At 38.9% G+C, this 25,009-nt stretch overlaps 1 protein-coding gene across 1 annotated transcript in view; it reads left to right on the forward strand.

Annotated features, from left to right (window-relative positions):
* LOC100344946 (uncharacterized) overlaps positions 1 to 25,009 on the forward strand; it is a 147,342-nt gene that overhangs the window by 45,512 nt on the left and 76,821 nt on the right. The window contains exon 2 of the mRNA XM_089303079.1: positions 5,133 to 5,343. Coding sequence (XP_089159205.1) covers positions 5,133 to 5,343 — 211 coding nt within the window. The remainder of the gene's footprint in view (positions 1 to 5,132; positions 5,344 to 25,009) is intronic.

Consider the following 25,009-nt stretch of genomic DNA (forward strand, 5'->3'; position numbering starts at 1 on the left):
TCTGACTTGGGCCCAGCCCAGTACTGGCTGTTGCAGATATTTGAAGAGTGAATCAGCAGATGGGAGATTTCTCCATGTCTACCTGTCTCCTTCTCTCTGCCTCTTAAATAAATAAATAAGTAAGTAAGTAAATATTTTAAAAGAACATTTCTTAGAAGTCACACACTATGACAACAGGTGTGCTCAACTGAGGAATCAAGGAATCTGTTATTGAAAAGGGGAAGGAAGGATTCAGCTTTTGCTACCCCTGCAGATGATGAGCCCTCCAATGTGCAACAGAGGCAGAATCTACACAGGGCAGATGTTCTCATTAAAATTTCCACAGGGCAAGTCTTCTCCTCACCATGCAGACAACAACCCTAATCTTACTTCTGTCAAAATCTCATGTTTTAGTCTCATCTAGGATACATTTATGCTAACGGTTTTCGAGCTACTACACTGCATAGACACATAGGATCTGGGTAATTTCAGTGTGAAGTAAGGGACATGGTTGCCAAGTCACTGCACACTGGCTCATAGGATGTACTCAGTGAATCTTTGCAATTACCATCCTTGTGTTTAAACAACTAGATTATCAAGGTCATGAAAAATGCATCTTAAATTCCTCCTCTACCACTTACCAGCTGTATGATCTTGGGAAAGTCCTTAAACCTCTCTGTGTAGTAGCCCCATTTCCACGTGTTTCAGAGCTGCATTTAGCTCTTGCTTCATGCATTCCTTTATAAACTCAAAATTCCTTTCTAATCTTGATTTTCCTGTCACAAGCCTTTAAGATCACAGCACTCATAAGTTATTGTCTGAATGAGACCTCTAAATGTAACTACATGAGAAAATGTTTCTCATTCTTGCTCTTTTATCTAGTGATACAAAGAACATGTTTTGATAAGTAGATGAGATTCTAATACACCAGGAAGATACTTAGACAAAAGAACAAACATCCAAGAAAATATGTGAGACAACTTAGTCTAAATGTACTCATTCTCCTTGGAGAGAGAAGGCAGCTAATGTTTTGATCATATGGCTTCGAAATCTACAAATAGCTTTTTCACAAAAGGCCAGATTCATGAAACATGAAATAGAAAAGATGGTAGACAGATAATTTAAGTTTGGTGTTGATTCCATAGTTACATGTTAATCCAAGGTAAGTACGAATAAAAATTTGATTGGATGAGTTTGCAGTCAATTCATTGATTTTTTATCATGAAAAGTTTAAAAATAGATAGATGTTTCCAATAAGAAAATTGTCTCTAGAATGAGAAAGGAAAAAAGAGAGAGATGAAGGAGAAAAATGGTATCTGTATTTGTAGGAAGCTTGGGAATCATAGCTGCTTCAGCAAAGGAGTGAGAGGCCTGTGCTTGGTGTTGCAGAGGAGGTGTGTTTCTCTCTCCCATCTCCTCAGTCAAACCAGGGACAGGAATATGAGAGCAATTAGAAAATATCTAATTGTTTTCTAAAGAGCATTTAGTCTGATGTTATCAGAATTACTCATAATTCCTTTCCATGACAAATGGCTCTCTCAGGTGAAGATTGCAATCAACAATGTGGTGACATCTCCTCCTTTGGGAGATGTGACTTTCCCTACAACATACCTTGCAGGAAGTTATTCAATCATTAATCAAAGTCTAAGACTCTAAAAACATTAACAAAGTACTCACAAAAAAAGAGCATCCAATAAACCAAATCTTGTGAAGCTACTCAGACTTCCAAGTACACAGCTCTGCAGGAGGGCACCCCTGTTCAAAAGAGCACATCTCATTCCCTTGTCTTAGCTCTTACATTCTGTCCCTCATCTGTTACTGTGGCCCTGGTAAATGGGGTCTCACTGTAACATGTAAGCAAGAGCAATATGAGGAAATAGAAATTTCACAAAGAACAGCCCAGAGATAGCAGAACTTATAAATCCAGAGTCTATAAAACACAAGGTTATTCAGGACCCAAGATGTTTGCAAGAAAGAAAAGGTCTGGGGAATCTACTAAGAAAGCATTACTGTTGGTGATGATGCTTTTGTGAAGAAATAACAGCAAACCTGATTCAAGTGGTTCAAATGTTAACAAAATATATAAAATGAACTTCAAAAACTTTTCACATCCCATTGAACAGAAGCAAAAGCCCAGCAAGTACATTCACAATTAAGATCACACACTGCACACACTGAAATATTTAACCATTGCACACAAGATGATGAATGATACTTGTATCTTTATCTTCATGGGGAATCAAGAAGGCAGGACTGTCTATATTTCTCAACCATCTACACTCATATAGGAGCAGGTTCTGAACCTACGTATTAAAATTGGAAATAGGTAATCAATTATGACATACTTCTGACACCTGCACTTTCCACAGGGGAAAATAACACACTCAGGCTTCCTTATGAGCACAGACACCATCATTTACATTCCCTCAAAATACTTATTTCCAACATATAAAACAACTGTTACTATTTGTTGCCTATTCCTCTTTTATCAAAAGTAGAAGCACTGGATTTCAAGTTTTTTTTTCTTTTATATATTTCTATATCTATGGTTAGTGCTTGGATTATTTGTGTTCCTACAACTTCAGTTTACAATTCTGGAATATGAGGGAATGTTAACAAATTAGCATCAAGAACCTATTTCCTAAACCACAAAGACCTGATTGGAATAATGATCACATTTGATTTTTGCTGGATTACATTCTGGAAATTTTCTCCAATGTTTGGGCTTCATGTGAATTATAAAGGTGATTTTTTAATAAAATGTTACATAATTTTCCTTTTTAAAGAATTTATTTATTTATTTGAAAGTCAGCATTACTCAGAGATAGAAGCAGAGGCAGAGAGGACTTCTATCCACTAGTTCACTCCCCAACTGGTCACAATGTCTGGAGCTGCACCCATCTGAAGCCAACAACCAGGAGATTCTTCTGGGTCTCTCCCATGTGTGCATGGGCCCAAGTACCTGGGCCATATTCCACTGCTTTCCCAGGGCATAGCAGAAAGCTGGATTGGAAGTGGAGCAGCTAGGTTTTGAACTGGCACCCATATGGGATGCTGGCGCTGCAGGTGGCAACTTTATCTGCTATGCCACAGTGCTGCCTCCAACATATTTTTCTAAAGAGCATGAGTATTTATTTTAACTGGAGTACTTCATGGAAAACAGAATACAATACAGAACAGGAAATCTTTCTGTGTTTAGCTAACTATTAAGAAAGGCAAAATAAGACCTGAAGACTGGAGCTGGCCTCACCTCAATAAAAGGCCTAGACTTACGCTGTTGAAGAGATGTATGAATATGTCATGTGTATGTCACACACTCTCGACACCAGACAACACTTCTCAGTGACTATGTTAAATCAAGACAAAAAAGCCATTGTGTAAATACATCTCTGTGTGTGTGTGACTCTGCTTTGATCCAGTTCCCTGTTAATAACATGGGAAAAGTAGTGGAAGATGTCTCAAGTGCTTGGTTACTGCCACCCATGTGAGAGACCTGGGAGAACCTCCTGGCTCCTGTTTCTTGGCTTTAGTTTGGCACAACACTGGCCACTGTGGCCATTGGGGAGTAAAACATTGAATAGCAGTTCTCTCTCTGTGTGTGTGTGTGTGCCTTTCTCCCTCTCTCTTCCTCTCTCTTCCTTTCTCTGTCTGTAATTGATTTTCAAGTAAATAAATAAATGGTAAAGGAACACACGAAAATGCCCATTATGTCCCTCTTGTTACTACCATAACTAACTGGTCCTCCATAAGAATTAGCTTTAGCTCTACTGCATTCTCTCTGCATCCCAAATAAGAACTATTAGGATTACCAAGGGCCAAATAAACTTCCTCAAGATAGCCAATACAGAGAAGCATCTTTCTTCCTTGAACAATAATCAATATATGTGAAATGGGCCCAAATCCATTCAGAAACTCTCTTGAGTAGCCTCTGTGTGACATACTACACAATCATTTCTGGTCTGCAATCATATTTATTACTCAAAATATTTACTCTTTGGACAACAGCTGTCATACTGATGGTCTTTGGGAAAAGTGGCCTCATAAAAGTATTTTTTAAAATTTTTGGCATCACAGCACAATAAAAAATAATGATCATGACAAACATTGTGACTATGTGAGGGTGAAAAGTAAAATTCACAGGTGAAAACAAAATTGAAGATACATAGCAATACTGTCAATGTCAAAATTCTTAAAATTATAAAGTGGAGTGTAAAGTTCATTGGATTCATGAATGCCGAGAGATATTTTAATTTATCTTCTCATTAAAATAAAGTCACAAAACACGTATTAAAATGCAACACTTAAGATCTATGAACCAGAAAATGTGGGCAAATATCAAACATAGATTTTTATCATTCAACAGATGCAAATTCTCAAATCTCTAAGCTTTTTCTCCACAGGCAGAGTCTTGCCTTCCCAGACAATCTCACTTGCGGTCTAACTACACCAACTCCCTGGAAGAAAAAACAAACTGCTGTGTGTCCACCAAAGTGCATTTCTTTTCAGATCTGGCACTGCTTAGCTAGGGTGGGTTTGCCCTGACTTCTGTGACAACCTTTCTCCCTTTAGAAGTATCAGAGAATCATTTCTGTCTTGTCCCCAGATACCAGCATCTATGTAGTTGACTATTAATATGTCTCCCAGGATAGAAACTGCAGTGAGAGGAAAACCTTAATGTCCCAAAGGCTTAGCCATACAGATGGCAGGTGTACCCAGAATTTTCACCCAGTCCTAAGAGAAGCTTCAGGGGCAGGATGAGACCCAGGGAATGACATCCACTAGACACTCCTGGAGCCTTGGCCACGGGGGACTTCTTGGAACATCACCCTCAGTCAGTTTTAAAAATTAGGAGAGGAAAAGGGAGGAGGGTGAGTGGAGGTGACATCACCCTGCAGTTTGCAAAGGTAAAGTCAAGCCAATGGCTGCATTTAAGGAATGCAAAATGAAGACAGGCCCAAGGATATTTTGCACTGGAGTGTCAGGGAGACGTTCTCTGATTTCCTCTTTTGTGAAACTTCACCAAATAAACATTCAAGCGCCCTGGTGATGCCTGCAGCTGCCTCAGAACTCTGCCAACAAGTTCATCATCAGGTGCCCTTCCCAATCTTTGGACCGAAAAGCTGAGTCAAAGCTGTTTCTTCTCTGATTTACAGAGTTTGTGGTACTGTATGCCGATGGGGAGAAAGGAGGGACCGGGCACCCCCAACAGACCACAGTTCCTCCATGCATGAACCCTGTACTCCGAGTCCAGATTCTCCCTGATCATCCTCCTGTCCTCACTGCACAACCTGAGGAGAGGTGGCACTACAGCCACTCGGAAGAGATGGCTCTGGTGCTAAGCCGAGGTCACTGTGCAGGGACAGGGTATGTCACCCATATTCTGGAGCCAGCCCAGCCTTCACCTGGTGGAGTCTGCAGATGCAAGAGCTCACCGTGGGGAAGTCCAAGTCCCTCCACACTCAGTTCAAGCAGGATCTAACTTTTCCACCTCCCTCTTCTCAGACACCTGGCCCTAAGCATACTGCATTTCCTGCTTTTCAAGTGTCCAGCTTCCTCTTTGCAGAGGGGAGAAAGCTAAGCCACCACACGGACATTTCTCCCAGTGCAGCCTGGAAGACTGTGACGTGACAATCTCACGAGATTACGTGGTTGCCCCTCCCGCGAGGCGTGCCTGGTTGGACAGCTTGCAAAGCGGGTGGGCATGGATGATGTCATAAAGCGGTAGCCAATCAGTATGCTCGCTGGCATAGTGGGTACGGGGGGAATGTTGCCAGGTGAGGGGAGTGAGGACCTGGGGCTACTGCTGATTCCCCCGCGGCCGGCGCCATCACCTCCGTGTTCCTGTGCAGTCTGGTGATCTATACCGCATTCAGGTGGGATAGAACTTACTGGCTTACTGGCATTTCATTGACTTCTGGGTCTTTGCTTTCTCCATGCTCTGGAGTCATTTCTCTGTTGTGTCCTTTGTGTGCGTTCCTGTGTACTTAAAATTCATTTGAATAATGTTTAAAGATATTACATAATTTAAATTTCTCTCGTAGATGCGTGTTTGCTAGTTAGCCTTTTGTCCTTTAATGTTTTCTGTTTGTTTCTTGCTGTGACTCATAATGATTGCCTACCTGGTAATCTTGCTAAATCCGGTTGTATTTGGCTTGGAGTTACATTGGATTCTCTCTCCCTATAATGGTGTCATCCACATATCTTGAGTTTTATTGATTAAAAGTTGATATTTAAATTTATGCTTCTTTTTTGTTTGATTTCCCTGACCATTCCTCCCATATAGTGTTGAAGAGGGAGGGGAGAGAAGGCAGTCATGTCCGGGTCTGTTCCTAGGGAGAAGGCTTTCACGGATCCTGTATTAAGTAGTGTGCTGTGGTCCATTTTAGACTATCTTGATCGCAAGAAGGAAGTCACTGTGTTCTCCTATTCTGCTAAAAGTTGATTTTCTTATGGTTGGATATTGAATTTTATTAAATGCTTTTTAATATTTAATCTAAATGGCCATGTAATTTCCTTATATTTTTCACCTACATGGATGATTTACAGAGTTTGAGAATGCTAAAAATCCTTCACTTTTTAATGTACCTTGCTTGATATTGATCCATTATGCTTTCATATGTGATTAAATTCATATAATCATATTTTGCTTAGAATATATGTACCTCAGTTTATGAAAGACATTTTTGTATTTCATTTTCATTGCATACCCTGGTCTCATTTGCATCATATGTGTAACACTGGCTTCCCGAAAGAAATTCAAAATATTCTGAGTATGTCCACTTGGAACAAGTTAGGGAAATTCAGTGTTTTTTCTCGTAGAAGTGTATAATGTTCCATAAGTCTGGATCCAGATTTTTGCTTGTGGGACATTTTTCTTGATTGGTTGGTTTGGAGTTCCAAAAATTGGTTCAACTTATTAAATTATATAGGAATTTTCCTATTCATCTTATAGTTGTGTTTTTGGAAATTGGATATCAAAATGTAGCAGATTTTGAACTCTGAAGTCAATTTTTAGATATTTTTTAGTTATATAAGGTGAATAAATTTCATGTATTAAATATATACAGACTTAGGAGCATAGTACTACTTTCTACACTACCACCTCTCCTGCTCATGCTGCAATCCTCCCTCCTGCTTAATATCATAGTCTTTCTTTTTACAATGACACATTTTCAGTTCATTTTATATTCATGAAATTATCCTGCCACTAAGTACAGAATTCAACAAATAGTAAGAAAAAAAAGCCTATTCCTCAACAGCAGAGATAAGGGTTGTAGACAATAATCAGATATCAAAACATCAATTTCATTCATATATATTACTTTTTTGTATTCTATTAATTATCACAGATCAGGGAAAACATAACATTTGTCTTTGAGGACTGGCCTTTTTCACTAAGTATAATGAGTTCCAGTTGTATTCATTTTAATACAAAGGACATAATTCCATTATTTTTATGGCTGAGTAGTAGTTCATAGTGTGTATATTTAACACATTTTCAGTTGATGTACATCTAGGCTGATTCCATCTCTTAGCTATTGTGAATTGAACTGCAATAAACATGGAGGTACAGATAACTTTCATATGCTGATTTTATTTCATTTGGGTAAATCTCAGGAGTGGGATGACTGGGTCATATAGTAGGTCGATTTTCAAATTTCTGAGGAATCTCCATACTGTTTTCCACAACAGCTGTCCTAGTTTACATTCCCACCAACAGTGTATTAGGGTAATTTCCCCACATCCCCACCAGTATGTGTTGTTTTGGTTGCTGTATGAAGGGGTCCTAACTGTGGTGAGGTGAAACCTCATGGTGGTTTCTATTTGCAGTTCCCTGATGGCTAGTGATCAGAATTATTTCTTCTTGTGTCTGTTGGCCATTTGAATTTCATCTTTTGAAAAAATGTCTGTTCAAGTCCTTTGAACCATTTCTTACAAGATTTTTTGTTTTGTTGTTGTTGAGTTTCTTTATCAGTTACATAGTTTGGAAATATTTTCTCCCATTCTACCAGTTGCCTCTTTGGAGTCAAGTTTTTACTCATAAGCATTTCACAAAATCTTAATATCTTGGTGAGTTCTATAAGCTCTGTAAAGAATAGCACTGTTGGCTGGCGCCATGGCTCACTAGGTTAATCCACCTGTGGTGCTGGCACCTGGGGTTCTAGTCCCGGTTGGGGCACCGGTTCTGTCCCAGTTGCTCCTCTTCCAGTCCAGCTCTCTGCTGTGGCCTGGGAGTGCAGTGGAGGATGGCCCAGGTCCTTGGGCCCTGCACCCATGTGGGAGACCAGGAGGAAGCATCTGGCTCCTGGCTTCGGATCAGCACAGTGCACCGGCTGCAACGCGCCGGCCACAGCGGCCATGGGGGGTGAAGCAATAGAAAAAGGAAGACCTTTCTCTCTGTCTCTCTCTCTCACTGTCCACTCTGCTTGTCAAAAAAATAAAATTCAATTAAATAAAAACGAATAGCACTGTTTTAATTTCTTTTTTAACTTTTTTATAAACTTTTACTTAATATAAATTTCCAAAGTACAGCTTTTAGATTACAGTGGCTTTTCCCCCCCATAACTTCCCTCCCACCCACAACCCTCCCATCTCCCGCTCCCTCTCCCATCCCATTCACATCAAGTTTCATTTTCAATTATCTTTATATACAGAAGATCAATTTAGTATATACTAAGTAAAGATTTCAACAGTTTTCACCCACACAGAAACACAAATTGTTAAGTACTGTTTGAGTACTAGTTATGCCATTAATTCACATAGTACAGCACATTAAGGACAGAGATCCTACATGGGGAGTAAGTGCACAGTGACTCCTGTTGTTGATTTAACAGTTGACACTCTTGTTTATGACATCAGTAATCACCTGAGGCTCTTGTCTTGAGTTGTCAAGGCCATGGAAGCCTTTTGAGTTTGCCAACTCTGATCTTATAAAAATATAGTTTCACTGGAAATAATATTCTTGGTTTGAAGTGTTTTTTTTAAGACTGAATATATCATATCACTCTCTTCTGGCCTGTAGGATTTTTGCTGAGGAGTTTGACATTTCTAGTGCATTTTCCTTTATATGTAATGATGCTTTTCTCTTACTGTCTTTAGGATTTTCTCCTTGTCTTTAGCTTCTGACAATTTGGTAGCAGTATGCCTTGGAGAAGACATTTTATGGTTGAGTCTGCTTGGGGTTCTTTGAGCTCCTTGTAACTGGAGGTCCATGTCTCTTTTAAGACATGGGAAATTGTCAACTATTTAATTTAGCAGGGTCTCAACAGCTTCAGGAATACATATAATATGGATATTTACTCATTTATGGGATCCCATATTTTACATAGAGTTAATTCTTTTTATTTCTTTTTGTTTATTTTTGTCTCCATTGTTTCAAAATTCTTGTTCTCAAGTTCAGAAATTCTTTTCTTCACTTTGCCTGTTCTGCTGTTAAAGCTCTCAATCAGGAACCAGTGCTGTAGTCTCATGGGTTAAACCAGGTCTGCAGTGCTGGCATCCCATGTGGGCACCAGTTGGAGTCCTGGCTCCTCCACATCTTATCTAACTCTCTGCTAATGTACCTGGGCAAACAGCAGAAGATAGCACAAGTCCTTGGGCCCCTGCACTTACATAGGAGACCTGAATGAAGCTTCTGGCTCCTGGCTATGGCCCAGCCTGGCCCAGCCCTGGCCATTGCAGCCCTCTGGAGAGTGAACCAACAGATGGAAGATTCTCTCTCTACCCCCCAGCCCATAATTCTGACACTCAAATAATTAAAAAAAATGCTCTCATTCATTTTCTTATTTCACTGATTATGATTTCATCTCCAAAATTTGTATTTTTTCTTTTTTAAAAGATTTATTTATTTGTTTGAAAGACAGAAAGGCAGAGTTACAGACAAAGAGTTACAGGCAGAGACACAAGGAGGGGGAAGGAGAGGGGAAGGAGGGGAGGGGAAGGGTAGAGGAAGGAAGAGGGGGAGGATAGGATAAGGAGGAGAGGGACTTGGGCCATCTTCTATTGTTTTCCCAGGCCATACCAGAGACCTGGATTGGAAGTAGAGCAGCCAGGTCTCGAACCAGTGCCCATATGGGATGCCAGCGCTTCAGGCCAGGGTGTTAACCAGCTGCACCACAGTGCCAGCCCCTGTTTCATATTTTTGATAATAGGCATTCTAACTGAAGTAACTTTGTATCTAACTGTGGTTTTGAATTGCATTTCCCTGTTGATTAGTGATGCTGAGCATATTTTCATGTACTTGCTGACCATTTTTTTGTCTTTCTTTGACAAATGTGTTTAGATCTATTGCTATCCTAAAATTGTATTATTTATTCATTTGTTGTAGAGTTTTTAAAATTTCTTATATATTCTGATTATTAACTGTGGGGAGCAACTCGGACTAGACTAAGTTACTGGAATTAAGACTTATTCTATGCATCTGCTTTCCCACAATATGGCGCTGGGAGAGGAGGAAACAGCTTCTACACAGCTGCCTCCAGTTCAACCAATAAGCAGCAGGACCTGCTCCTGATTGGAGGAGAGCAGCATACTCGGCGTGTGGGTAGCAGAGTTGGGATTGGCGGAAGTGGACTATAAAGGAGGAGAGAGACAACATGCACCAGGAACACCTGAGGAACATCTGAGCAGCCCCCGAGAGAGCCGGCCGGTGGTGTGCTGCTCCCCCGTGGAAGTGGGGAAAGTGGCAGGGGGGCCCACCCTTCCACGGAGGTGGAGGGACGGCAGCCAACCCCGGGAAGAACCAGCAGCAAATCTGGGAAGGGCCGAGCAGACAAAAGAACAGCGCAGGGTCCTGTGTCATTCCTCCATGAAGAGGGGGAGCGACAATTAACCCCTTATTATATTTGTAGATGTATGGTTTGTACATATTGTATCCAATTTCATAGGTTGTCTCTTTGGTGCACTGATTATTTTACTTTCTGTTCAGAAGCTTCTTAATTTGATTAAATTCCATTTGACTATTAGCTTTTTTTTTTTTTTTTTAACTAGGCTCTGGTGTCTTATCCCCAAAATGCTTGCCCGTTATAGTGTCCTGAAGTGTTTTCCTGTGTTATCTCCTAGTAGATTCAGGTTTTACATTTAGGTCTTTAATCCATTTTGAATTGATTTAAAAATAATTTATTTGAGAACAGCAAGAAACTGAAAAAGAGACATAGAGAGCTCTCATCTATTGATTAACTCCATGAATGCCTACAAACATAAGACTGGGTTAGACTGAAGTCAGTAGTGGGGAATTCAATCCAGCTCTCCCACCTGGGTGGAAGGAACTCAGTACTTATCACCATGCCTCCCATCATCTGCATTAACAAGAAACATGATTCAGGAGTCAGACCTGGGTATCCAACTGAGATTTTTTTAAAAAACCTAGAAAGCTTTTACTTAAGGTATACAAACTTCATGTATTTCATATTTACAAATTTAGGAACATAGTGATTCTTCCCACCCCATCCTCTTTCCCTGCTGCACTTTCATCCTTCTCCCTCTTCCCTTTCCATCCCCATTCTTATTTTTTCAAGGATCTATTTTCAATTAACTTTATACTCACAAGATTAACCCTATCATAAGTAAAAAGTTTAAGAAATAGTATGTGTCACTCCCGTCTTCGTGGAGGAACGACACAGGACCCTGCGCTGTTCTTTTGTCTGCTCGGCCCTCCCCGGGTTTGCTGCTGGTTCTTCCCGGGTTGGCTACCAACCCTTCCACCTCCGTGGAAGGGCGGTTCCCCCTAGCCACTTTCCCCACTTCCGCAGGGGAGCGGCACACCGCCGGCTGGCTCTCTCGGGGGCTGCACAGGTGTTCCTTCAGATAGATGTTCCTCTTAGATGTTCCTGGTGCATGCCATCTCTCTCCTCCTTTATAGTCTTCCTCCGCCAATCCTAACTCGGCTGCCCACATGCCGAGTACGCTGCTCTCCTCCAATCAGGAGCAGGATCAGCTCCTGGAGGTCATCACTCAAGTTGGCAAGAGGCAGCTGCATAGAAGCTGTTTTCTCCTCTCCCAGCGCCATATTGTGGGAGAGCAGATGCATAGAATAAGTCTTAATTCCAGTAACTCAGTCCAGTCTGGGTTGCTCCCCACAAGTATGAAAAAAAAAAAAAAACTGTTCCTCAACAACTAGGACAAGGGCTGTTAAAAAATCATTGCATCTCAAAGTGTCAATATCACATCTATAGATTACTTCTTAGGTACTCTATTATACCACAGATCAGGGAGAATATATGGTGTTTGTTTTTTGGCACTGCCATATTTCATTAAGTATAGTGGTTTACAGTTGCATCTGTTTTATTGCAAATGACAGGATTTCATTTTTTACCACTCTGTAGTATTCTGTGGTACATCTCCCATGATTTCTTTTTTTTTAAGATTTAATTTACTTATTTGGAAGGTAGAAGGAGAGACAGAAAGGTCCTACCCCCATTGGTTCACTCCCCAAATGGCCACAATGGCTGGAGATGTGCTGATCCGAAGCCAGAATTCAGTTGACTCTTCTAGGTCTCCCACATGACTGCAGGGGCCCAAGCACATGGGCCATCCTCTACTGCTTTCTTAGGCCATAGCAGAAAGCTAGGTTAGAATAGGAGTAGCCAAGATAAGAACCAGCACCTATATGGGATGCTGGTGCCATGGGCGGAGGACTGCACTATGACAAAAGTCCCCCATAATTTCTTTTTCCAGTCTTCAGTAGATGGACATCTGGATTGATTCCATATCTTAGCTATTGTGAATTGAGCTGCAATAAATGTGGGGGTACAGATCACTCTTTCATATGTTGATTTCATTTTCTTTGGGAAAATTCTCAGGAGTGGAATGGCTGGGTCATATTGCAGATCTCTATTCAGATTTCTGAGGTATCTCCATAATATCTTTCACAGTGGCTATACCAGATTACCTTCCCACCAACAGTGGATTAGGGTACCTTTTTCACCACATCCTCCCCAGTATTTGTTACTTTTTGATTTCTGTATGAAAGCCATTCTAAGTGGGTTGAGGTAAAACAACTGAGATACTTTAATATGTAATTCCAGCATCACAACTACTATCTTAACTGCTAGGATAAATGAACACGCCTGAGTTAATTTTTTGTACACAGTGAGTGAGAAATAAGGTCTAGTTTAATTCTTCTGCATGTGGATATTCAATATTCCACGCACCATTTTTTGAGAAGGCTGTCCTTTCTGCAGTGCATATTCTTAGTGCTTTTGTTGAAGGTCAATTGGCTGGAGATGTTTGAATTTACCTTTAGGCTCTCTATTCTGTTCCTAACATGTATGATATTATTTGAAAAAGTTTAGGAAATGGAATTAAAAGATAAGATTGGGGGTGGACATTGTGCCACAGCAATTAGGACATCACTATGACTCTCACATCTCATATTGGAGTGACTAGGTTTGAGTCCTGCCTTTGCCTCCAATCCCCCTTCCTGTTAATGCATATCCTGGGAGGCAGCGGGTGATGTCTCAAGTTCATGAGTCCCTGCCACCAACATGGGAGACCCAGATACAGTTCCTGGTTCTTGGTTATGGCCAAGCCTAGCCTCAGCTGTTGCAGGCATGTGGGGCATGAACCAGTCAATAGAAAATCTCTGTCCCTCCTTCCTCCTCTTCCTTCCTCCCTCTCTCTCCCTCCCTTCCTCCTTCCCTACTCCCTCTACCTCTGTCTTTCAAATAAAAAGGGTAAATTTATGGTTTATTTTAGCACAATTTTTTTGAAAATCGGTAGTTTTTTGTGATGTACTTTTCCACAGGTCATTTTTGTCAGCATGCAATACATGTACATTTTTAAGAGATACAATGCATTACCTCAACACATGTATATATAATAAACTGATAAAATAATTGGCATTCCATTTTCTTATTTTTCTTTATGTTTGGAGCCTACAAGTTCCTCTGTTATAGTTCTTCAAAGAGCATATAATACATGATTGCAAGCTATGATTATAATCTCTCTGTGCTGTGGGACACTGCAACTTACTACTTCTGTGTCACTGTTATTTGGTTCCTGTTATTCAGTCTTCCTCTTTGCCATTTCACCATACTTTCCCCAACTTATAGTAATCACTATATGAAGTTCAGATCATCATTTTTCAACATCCATATATGAGGGAGAATGTATGGTATTTGCCTTCTGTGTCTGACTTATTTCACATACCCTAATGACCTCTAGTTCTATACATTTGCTACACATATCAAGATTTCATTCTTATCTGTGGCTGAACACAACTCTGTTGTGTATATATACCATATTATCTATTCATCCATTGATGGACCCCTAGATTGATTCCAAATCTTGGCTGCTGCTAATAGTGCTACAGTGAATATGGGAGTGCAGCTATTTTCTCCAAATCCTGAATTCATTCACATAGGTAGGATAGCTGGGTCACATAGCAGATTTGTTTTTAGTTTCCTTGAGGAACCTCCATACCATCCTCCTAATGTCTATACAAATCTTCATTCAAACCAAGAATGTATAAGGGTTCATTTTTCTCCACATCTTCATCAGACTTTTTGTTTTGTCTTGTTGGTGTTGTCCATTTTAGCTAATGTAAAATATCACATTGTACTTTTGATTTGAATTTTGCTGATGGATAATGATACAGCATTTTATACATATTTTTGTCACCTATATTTATTATTTTGAGACATGACTATTCATATCCTTTTCTCATTTCTTAATTTTTCTAAAATTACTTGAGTTCCTTCAGTATTCTGGATTTTATTTCTTTGTCAAATAAATAGCTTACAAATAGCTTGAAAATATTTTTCTACTATTTCGATTATCTCTCTACTGAATGATTGTTTCCTTTGATGTTCAAGTCAAAATCTCAGCAGTGGAGGCTAGAATCAGCACTCTAACATGGGATGCAGGCATCCGAATTGGAAGCTTAACCAACTGTACCACAATGCCTGCCCCAGGGTGTATATATATTTTAAGTATTATTTTCTCTTGCCATATTTACCTTTAAATCATTATCAAATGACCTTCTTTGTATTTTTATTTTCTTTAATTTTAAATTTATTTCATCTGATGTAAGTATGACTAAACCAACTTTTATTTGAATTCACGTGGAATTTTTCATCCCTTCACTTTCAGTTTATGCATGTGCTTCAAGATGAAGTGATTTTCTTGTAGGCAGTTTATTTTTATTTATCCAGTCACTCCATATTTATTAATAATAAATTTAATAATTTAATATTAATATCAATTTAAGCCATTTACTTTTAAGATAGTTATTGATAGGTAAGTTCTAACTGCTGCCAATCTGATACTTGCTTTCTAGGCATATTGTGCTTATTTTCTTTTTTATTACATTCTACTTTTGTGATTAAGTGATTTTACTCTAGTAATGTGTTTGGTCTTCTGCTTACTATTTTTTGCTTTTATTCTATTTTGTTATGAATTTTTGTTTTGTGCTTGCCAGAATACTTACTGAAAATATGTCTTGCTTATAAAAAGCTATTTTGAAATGATAGCAACATAACATTAATCATGAAGATACAAGGGAAAAGAAAAATTACTAATACAAAACTCCATACTTGCACTACATTCCTCCCCACATTTTGAATTTTGGATTTCTCCTTTTCAACTTTTATGTTACTGTCTTAAGGCATTAATGTAGTTAAGCATATGTCTTTTTGATACCTATACCTAAGCACTTGAAGACAGTGGGTACAACAAATTTGGTAAAATAACATGTAAATTCTTAGTTGAAATGTCCTAAAGCTTAAATGTAGAAGACTATACTTCTCAAAACACTGCAAAAATCTAACAGCGGCTGCCTGGCTGCTACAGACTGATAACCTACAAGAGAATTTCACAAAGTTCATATATTTGATTACCAAAGGCATAATGGCAACTAATTTTAGATACAGGAATTCATATAAATTTTTCATCATCCAAGCCTCTGAAATTTCCTGATTTATCACTTAAGAAACACTCCACATAATTCATGATTTTGTTTCTGTTTCAGGATTTCACCTGCCATATTCCTCCCATTGTCAGTAGCAGAGAATAGTGTTCTCCACTAAAGTAGCTCCTTGTTGTAGGTTTTATTTAATTCCTGGTTGTGTGGTGTCTCCTACAATTCCTCCGAAGAGAAAAGTCATCTCCATTTTGGAGATGGAAGAACTTAAAATACTGACTACAACTCTAAGATATGGAAACATTTATTCACTTTGTTTATCCTTTATATAATCAACAAGAAATTAATCTTACTGAAAATGCTTTCATGTATCACCCTTTAAAATGCCCACAGAATGCTGCAAGTTGTAGGCACAATACAGTGGTATATTGCAAAAGTATAATCCTCATAATCTGGAAGATTCCAGGATGGCTCAATTGAGAAAAGATGTACTGCTTTAGGCTAGGAGAAAATAGCAGAAAAAAGTGGAGAGATTGCATTCCTAGGGGAGAGTTGGAGACAAAACTGCAGTGGAAATTCTACAGATATGAGTGATGCTATGGAATAGAGCAGAAACACAGAAATGAGCACAGACAAAATATAGGATCCCGCAGCCATGAGCAACCGGATATTGCCAGCCTTGGAGAGCAAGGTGAGAGCAGCCTGCATGTGGCAGCTTGTGCCTCTCATGATATTGCTGGAGGAAGAGCCTTGCAGACCACATCGTCTTTGAGTCTGTCCTGGGGCCCTAATAGGGGCAGGGTACCCCTCTAACAGTGAGGAAAAAGGGCATTTCTTTCTCCCTATCCCGCAACAAGGGCACCTGGTGGAAGGTACCATTTTGACACTAAAGTGGATGCAGCAGTACTTGTGTCTGTGAGCAGGGATGTTAACAAAGGGAAAAATCCAGGTTCCCCATAGACTTTGAGTCTGGCTGGAGGCTGAGCACCCACATGTGATTGTGAGATGTTCCCAGTCTTTCAACATATAACAGGCTCCAATGCTCAAAATGTCAAGGAGGAGCACCCACAGATAGCTGGCTCTGGGAACATCTCTCCTCTCTCTGTGGATGGGAAATGAAAAATAGGTTTTTTGAAAAAAAATAAACAAAATCAATACACCATTGGCCCAACTAACCAAAACAAAGAGGCAGAAGACACAAATCAGTGAAATCAGAAGTGAAGAAGGAGGTGTAACAACAAACACAACAGGAATAAAAAGAATCATCAGGAATTACTACAAAGAGTTGTATACCAGCAAATTGGAAAATCTAGAAGAATTAGATAGATTCCTGGACACGTACAATCTACCAAAATTGAGTCATGAGGACATAGAAAACCTAACAGACCAATAACCAAGATTGAGATTGAATCCATAACAAAGACCTTCACAACAAGAAAGTCCAGGACCAGTTGGCTTCAATGCTGAATTCTACCAGACATTTAAAGAACTACTTCCAATTCTTCTCTAGCTATTCAAAGCATTTGAAAGGGAAGGAATCCTCCCAAACTCCTTCTATGAAGCCAGCATCACTTTATTTCCTAAACCAGAAAAAGACATAGCAGAGAAGAACTACAGACAAATATCTCTGACGAACATAGACCCAAAAATTCTTAAAAAAAAAAAACTATCCAATGAAATCCAACAACACATCAGAAAGATCATTCACCTGGACCAAGTGGAACTAAAGGATGGTATGCAAGGATGGTTCAACATTCACAAATCAATAAATGTGATCGATCACACAAACAAGAACAAAAAAAGGATTATTTGAACAGTGGCAGGAAAGCATTTGGTAAAATACAATATCATTTCATCATAAAAATCTTAAGCAAATTGTATGTATACAGAACATTCCTCAAGACAATCAAGGCAATTTATGACAAACCACAGCCAGCATCTTATTAGATGAAGAAAAGTTGGAAGCATTCCCACTAAGCTCTAGAAGCAAACAAGGATGCCCATTCTCACCATTCCTATTCAATATAGTCCTGAGAGTTTTAGTTTAGTTTTCATTAGGAAAGAAAAAGAAATCAAAAGGATTACAAATTGGAAAAGATGAAGTCAAATTATTCCTATTTTCAGATGACATGATTCTAAATATAGGGGAACCAAAAGACTCCACTAAGAGACTACTGGAACTCATTAAAGAGTTTGGGAAAGTGACAATATATAAAATTACCACACAAAAATCAGTAGTCTTTGTATACGAAGACAATGCCAAGGCTGAGAAAGAAGTCTTAAGATCACTCCCATTCACAATAGTTACAAAATATTTAAATGCCTTGGAATAAATTTAACCAAGGAGATTAGCAATGGAAAAAATAGAAGAAGACACAAAAAATGAAATTATTTTCCACATTCATGGATTGGAAGAATCAATATCATTAGAATGTCCATTCTACCAAAATCAATTTACACAGATTCAGTGTGATCCCAATCAAAACACCAAGGACATTTTTCTCTGATCTAGAAAAAATGATGCTAAAGTCATATGGAGTACTACAGACTCTGACTAGCTAAAGCAATCTTACACATAAAACAAAAGCAGGAAGCATCATGAAATCAGATTTCAAGACACATTACTGGGCAGTTATAATCAAAGCAACCTGGTACTGGCAAAAAAATATATGTGTAGACCAATGGAACATAGAAACTCCAGATTAATCCATGCATCTATGACCAACTTATTTTTGACAAAGGAGCTAAAATCAACCCCTGGAGCAAGGACAGTCTCTTCATCAAATGGTGCTGGGAAAACTGGATCTCCACATGCAGAAGAATGAAACTACACTCCTAGCTTACACATTATACAAAAATCCATTCAAAGTGGATCAAAGACCTAAATCTATGACCCAATCCCATCAAATTATTATAGAAACAACTTGGATAAATTTTGCAAGACATTAGCATAGGCAAAGACTTTTTGAAAAAGACCTCAGAAGCACAGGCAATCAAAAACAAAATTGACATGGGATTACTTCAATCTGAGAAACTTCACATTTCAAAAGAAGCACTCAGCAGTGTGAAGAGGCAACTGACAGAATTGGAGAAAATATTTGCAAACTAGTCAACTGATAAAGGAAAGGGTTAATACCTATCCTCTGTAAAGAGCTTAAGAAATTCAACAACAACAAAACAAAGAATCCAGTTAAGAAATAGGCAAAAAAACTTGAGCAGGCATTTTTCAAGAGAGAAAATTCAAATGGCCAACAGACACTTGAAAAAATGCTCAGGATCACTATTCATCAGGGAAATGCAAATCAAAACCATAATGAGGTTTCATATCACACCAGTTAGAAAGGCTGTCACACAGAAATCAACAAATGACAAATGCTGGTGAGGATGTGGGGAAAAAGGTACCCTGGTCCACTTTTGGTGAGAATGTAAATTGGAAAAGCCATTTTGGAAGACAGTATGGAGATATCTCAGAAATCTGAATATAGACCTACTATATGACCCAGCCATCCTACTTGTGGGAATTTACCCAACAAAAAGAAATCAGCATATTAAAGTGTTATCTTTATCTCCATGTTCATTGCAGCTCAGTTCACAATAGCTAAGATATGGAATCAAACCAAATGTCCATTAACTGTTGACTGGATAAAGAAATCATTGTATATATACAACTATGCAATGCTATGCAGCTATTTAAAAAATCAAATTCTGTCTTTTGCAACAAAAGGGATGCAACTGGAAACCATTCTACTTAATGAAACAAGCCAATCCCCAAAAGAGAGATACCATATGTTTTCCCTGATCTAACAATAGAGTACCTAAAATGTAATGTATTGGAATGAAGTGGACATTGTAAGATTTCATGATTATTTACAGCCCTTATTTCTTCCATTGTGGAATTTTTTTTGTCCCCATATTGTTTGTTGAACTCTTTTACTTAGTGTAGGGTTAACTTTATGATAAGTAAACTGGAAGTAAATCTTTGTAAAACTAAGAGTGGAAATCAGAAAGGGAGGAGGAAGAAGGTTTGGAGCATGGGTGGGAGGGAAAGTGGTGTTGGAGCATCACTATGTTCCTAAACCTGTATATATGAACTCCATGAAACTTGCATAAGTTAAATAAAATTTAAAAATATAAAAAATTAAAGAAAACCCAAAATAAATAAATATTTAATATATATAAATATTTTATAGAGTATGATATTTACATATTTTTTCATTGTTTAATTTTAATATGGGATAGTTATTTTGCTGTATATAGTGGATGAATATCTAGCAAAATTGTATTGACTTTGACTTCTAGTAGGCATCCTTGACACTTTTTCCCTGAACCCTAAACAAGCCTTAAAGTTATGCCTCATAAATATTCCTCAAATACACCATTTATTTGTTTCTACCCATTACTATTAGTGCAAAATTATTTTCCCTATAAATACTAGAAAACTCCAAACTAATTTCTGGTGATGTGAAAAATGACTTTTCTAGCAAATAGGCTAAAAGGGAGGGGGACTTAGAATTGAATGTAAATCACAATTTGTAAGACATTGTTGTGTATCACAAAAGAGATAAATTTTTCCTAAGACATGTAAGAAACACTAGCATAAACTCTTTTCAAATGCCCATATATTAATATCAATACCTCTGTTAAATCAATTTAACAGTAATTTGGTATTGGGTCATATGTTCTAAAGATAAGAGGCTGGTGCTGTGGCATAGCAGTTAAAGCCCTGGCCTGAAGTGCTGACATCCCATATGGGTGCTGGTTCTAGATAGGGCTGCTCCTCTTCTGATCCAGCTCTCTGTTAAGGCCTGGGAAAGCAATAGAATATGACCCAAGTTCTTTGGCCCCTGAACCCATGTGGGAGACCTGGAGGAAGCTCCTGGCTCCTGCCTTCAGATCAGCACAGCTCTGGCCATTGCGGCCATCTGAGGAGTGAACCAGCGATGGAAGACCTCACTTTCTGTCTCTACCTCTCTCTGTAACTCTTTCAAATAAATAAAATAAATCTTAAAAAAAAAGATAAAAGAAAATCTGACTACTTCAGCAAATTGCGTACTCCACAAATGATGGTCTGACCCCAACAAAACTGTATGACTCTATCCCCCAAAGCTTCTAGGTTTATTTTCCTGACATGTTGTTTCTGAAATGTTCATGGTTCTGCAGGCTGCTTTCTATCGCGGTGCGACAGCCACAGCGCACTGGCTGCGGCGGCCATTGGAGGGTGAACCAATGGCAAAGGAAGACCTTTCTCTCTGTCTCTCTCTCTCACTGTCCACTCTGCCTGTCAAAAAAAAAAAAAAAAAAAAGAGTGGAAAGCCAAACTTTGCCTCAATGTGACTGTTGTCTTTCTTCCATGGTCTTTAACATGTTTAGGGAGGCACCAACACAATTCAGCAACACCTTCAATGCGAGGGACCAGTGCTCTTCACTTAGTATTTCTGATTACTAAGATTACTTTTATGAGTAAGGGATGCTCAGGGACGTGGTGAAGCATTATTTTCATGTGTATCTGAGGGTATTTCCAGAAGTTACTAACATTTTGATCAGTATGAGTGAAGATTCACCATCATCATTGTTGGCCAGTGTTTTCCAAACCACAGAAGGTTCACATGGAACAAAATGGTGGAGTGAAAGCCAATTCTATCTCATTACTCTTATGCTGAGGCATCCCTCTTCTGTCCACTGACAGCAGAGTTCCTGATGCTTGGGCCTTGGTAATCTAGGATCCTTTTTTTTTTTTTTTTTTTTTTTTACAGGCAGAGTGGACAGTGAGAGAGAGAGAGAGACAGAGAGAAAGGTCTTCCTTTGCCGTTGGTTCACCCTCCAATGGCCGCCGCGGCCAGCGTACCGCGCCTATCCAATGGCAGGAGCCAGGTGCTTATCCTGGTCTCCCATGGGGTGCAGGGCCCAAGGACTTGGGCCATCCTCCACTGCACTCCTGGGCCACAGCAGAGAGCTGGCCTGGAAGAGGGGCAACCGGGACAGAATCCGGCGCCCTGACTGGGACTAGAACCCGGTGTGCCAGTGCTGCTAGGTGGAGGATTAGCCTATTGAGCCGCGGCGCTGGCCCTTTTTTTTTTTTTTTTTTGGATCCTCTTCAATAGATGCTTTCATCCAGGATCTCAGGCCTTCACCTGGAACTGGTAGTTATATCACTAGTTTCCTAGTTCTCAGCTTGCAATAACCATTTTTTGCCACAATAATCACTTGAGCCAATTTCTACAATAAATCTCTGTAAAATATATACTAACATATTGATACATTCTATTGGCTGTTTCTCTGGGGAATGCTGGCTAATACAGTAATAATTTGCACATCTGAGAATACTTTAATTTTTATCCTTCAAGGCCACAATGTCTGTGATTATGAGGAATTACTATAATTGAATTGACTGTGAATATGAATTATAGTAATAAAAATAATGGCTAATAATTTTTGAACATTTAATATATGGCACATTTTGTTCTAGGGACTTCGCAGGTATACTATCATTAAATTTTCTCAATGACCCTGTAAGGCAAAAACTATAATTTTTTATGTTTTGAAAAAGAAACTGAGGCCCAGGGAGTTTAAGTAGCATGTGAAGGTCACAAATGCTTTTCTTTTATCTCCAAAGAGAAAATATTGTGCATAATGCATTTGAGCATGGGGTTGAGAGGCTTATGGATCCGGCATTATGCCTTATCCCTCTAAATGCAGCCACAGTCATTTGACATTTGTTTTTAACAAATGGTGGAGAAATATAAATGTAAAGAAGAATATAGCTCTTTTTTATCTACTCTGAAAACATTTTGACTCTCTGCAAGTTTCGGTAGTAATTAATGGATAGATACCGACACATGGCTGAGTGGATGAAGACCTTTAGCTTTGTCATTTTCTGCCACTGGATAACACAAAAAATGCCTAAACAAGTTAAAAGACTTGTCTAGGAGTCACAAAACATATGTAATAGTAAATAATTACCAGACTTTAATCCTAAACACTGAAGATTACAAGGGGATTCTACACTTTACACACATGATGCAGACTAATTTGATTTCTTATTCTTTTGTCTTTTTCTATGTATTCTATATAATTTTAAAAATTTCCCTTCATTGTTTTAAATTAGTTTTTCAATTCTTTTTAATTTTCATTAATACAAAGAACAGATTTCATATATTTCAGAGGTAACGATTCTAGTGAGATAACCATACTTCACTCTTTTCCTTCTCTCCATCAACCAATATTCCTCCTTCCCTACTTTTTTCCTTTAATCTTTGCAAAAGCATCATTTCTTTTTTTTTTTTTATCTTTTATTTAATGAATATAAATTTCCAAAGTACGTCTCATGGGTTACAATGGCTTTCCCCCCCATACCGTCCCTCCCACCCACCACCCTCCCCTTTCCCACTCCCTCTCCCCTTCCATTCACATCAAGATTCATTTTCGATTATCTTAGTATACAGAAGATCAGCTTAGTATACATTAAGTAAGGATTTCAACAGTTTGTTCCCACACAGAAACATAAAGTGAAAAATAATAGATGATTTTTTTTTAAATGATGATGAAATCAGATCAGACCTATTGTCATGTTTAATCCCAGTGAGAGTCAAGTTGGGAATTGATAGTTTCTTTTCTTTTTTTTTTTTTTTTAACAGAAGATCAGTTTAGTGTACATTAAGTAAAGATTTCAACAGTTTGCACCCCCATAGAAACACAAAGTGAAATATACTGTTTGAGTACTCGTTATAGCATTAAGCCTCAGTGTACAGCACATTAAGGACAGAGATCCTACATGAGGAGTAAGTGCACAGTGACTCCTGTTGTTGACTTTACAAATTGACACTCCTGTTTATGGCATCAGTAATCTCCCTATGCACCAGTCATGAGTTTCCAAGGCTATGGAAGCCCCTTGAGTTCTCCGACTCTTATCTTGTTTAGACAAGGTCATAGTCAAAGTGGAGGTTCTCTCCTCCCTTCAGAGAAAGGCACCTCCCTCTTTGAAGACCTGTTCTTTCCACTGGGATCTCACTCACAGAGATCTTTTTGCCAGAGTGTCTTGGCTTTCCATGCCTGAAATACTCTCATGGGCTTTTCAGCCAGATCCGAGTGCCTTTAGGGCTGATTCTGAGGCCAGAGTGCTATTTAGGACATCTGCCATTCTATGAGTCTGCTGAGTATCTCACTTCCCATGTTGGATCACTCTCCCCTTTATTTATTCTATCGGTTAGTGTTAGCAGATACTAGACTTGTTTATGTGCTCCCTTTGACTCTTAGTCCTTTCATTATGATCAATTGTGAACTGAAATTGATCACTTGGAATAGTGAGATGGCATTGGCACATGCCACCTTGATGGGATTGAATTGGAATCCCCTAGTATGTTTCCAACTCTACCAATTGGGGCAAGTCAGCCCGAGCATGCCCCAAATTATACATCTCTTCCCTCTCTTATTCCCACTTTTATGTTTAACAGGGATCACATTTCAGTTAATTTTCAACACTTAAGAATAACTGTGTGATAATTACAGAATTAAACCAGTCATATTAAGTAGAACAGACAAAAAAAAAATACTATGAGGGATAATGTATTAAGTTGTCCATTAGCAGTCAGGGCTATGCTGATCAAGTCACCATTTCTCATAGTGTCCATTTCACTTCAGGAGGTTTCCTTTTTGGTGTTCAGTCAGTTGTCACCGATCAGGGAGAACATATGGTATTTGTCCCTTTGGGACTGGCTTACTTCACTCAGCATGATGTGTTCCAGATTCCTCCATTTTGTTGCAAATGACTGGATTTCGTTGTTTCTTACTGCGGTATAGTATTCTAAAGAATACATATCCCATAATTTCTTTATCCAGTCTACCATTGATGGGCATTTAGGTTGGTTCCAGGTCTTGGCTATTGTGAATTGTGCTGCAATAAACATTAGGGTGCAGACCGCTTTTTTCTTTATCAATTTAAACTCCTTTGGGTAAATTCCAAGGAGTGGGATGGCTGGGTCGAACGGTAGGGTTATCTTCAGGTTTCTGAGGAATCTCCAGACTGATTTCCATAGTGGCTTAACCAGTTTGCATTCCCACCAACAGTGGGTTAGTGTCCCTTTTTCCCCACATCCTCGCCAGCATCTGTTGTTGGTAGATTTCTGTATGTGAGCCATTCTAACCGGGGTGAGGTGAAACCTCATTGTGCTTTTG

Source organism: Oryctolagus cuniculus, chromosome 8 (assembly GCF_051225735.1).
Source record: "Oryctolagus cuniculus isolate XC-2025 breed Fujian yellow rabbit chromosome 8, ASM5122573v1, whole genome shotgun sequence".
Lineage (NCBI taxonomy): Eukaryota > Metazoa > Chordata > Mammalia > Lagomorpha > Leporidae > Oryctolagus > Oryctolagus cuniculus.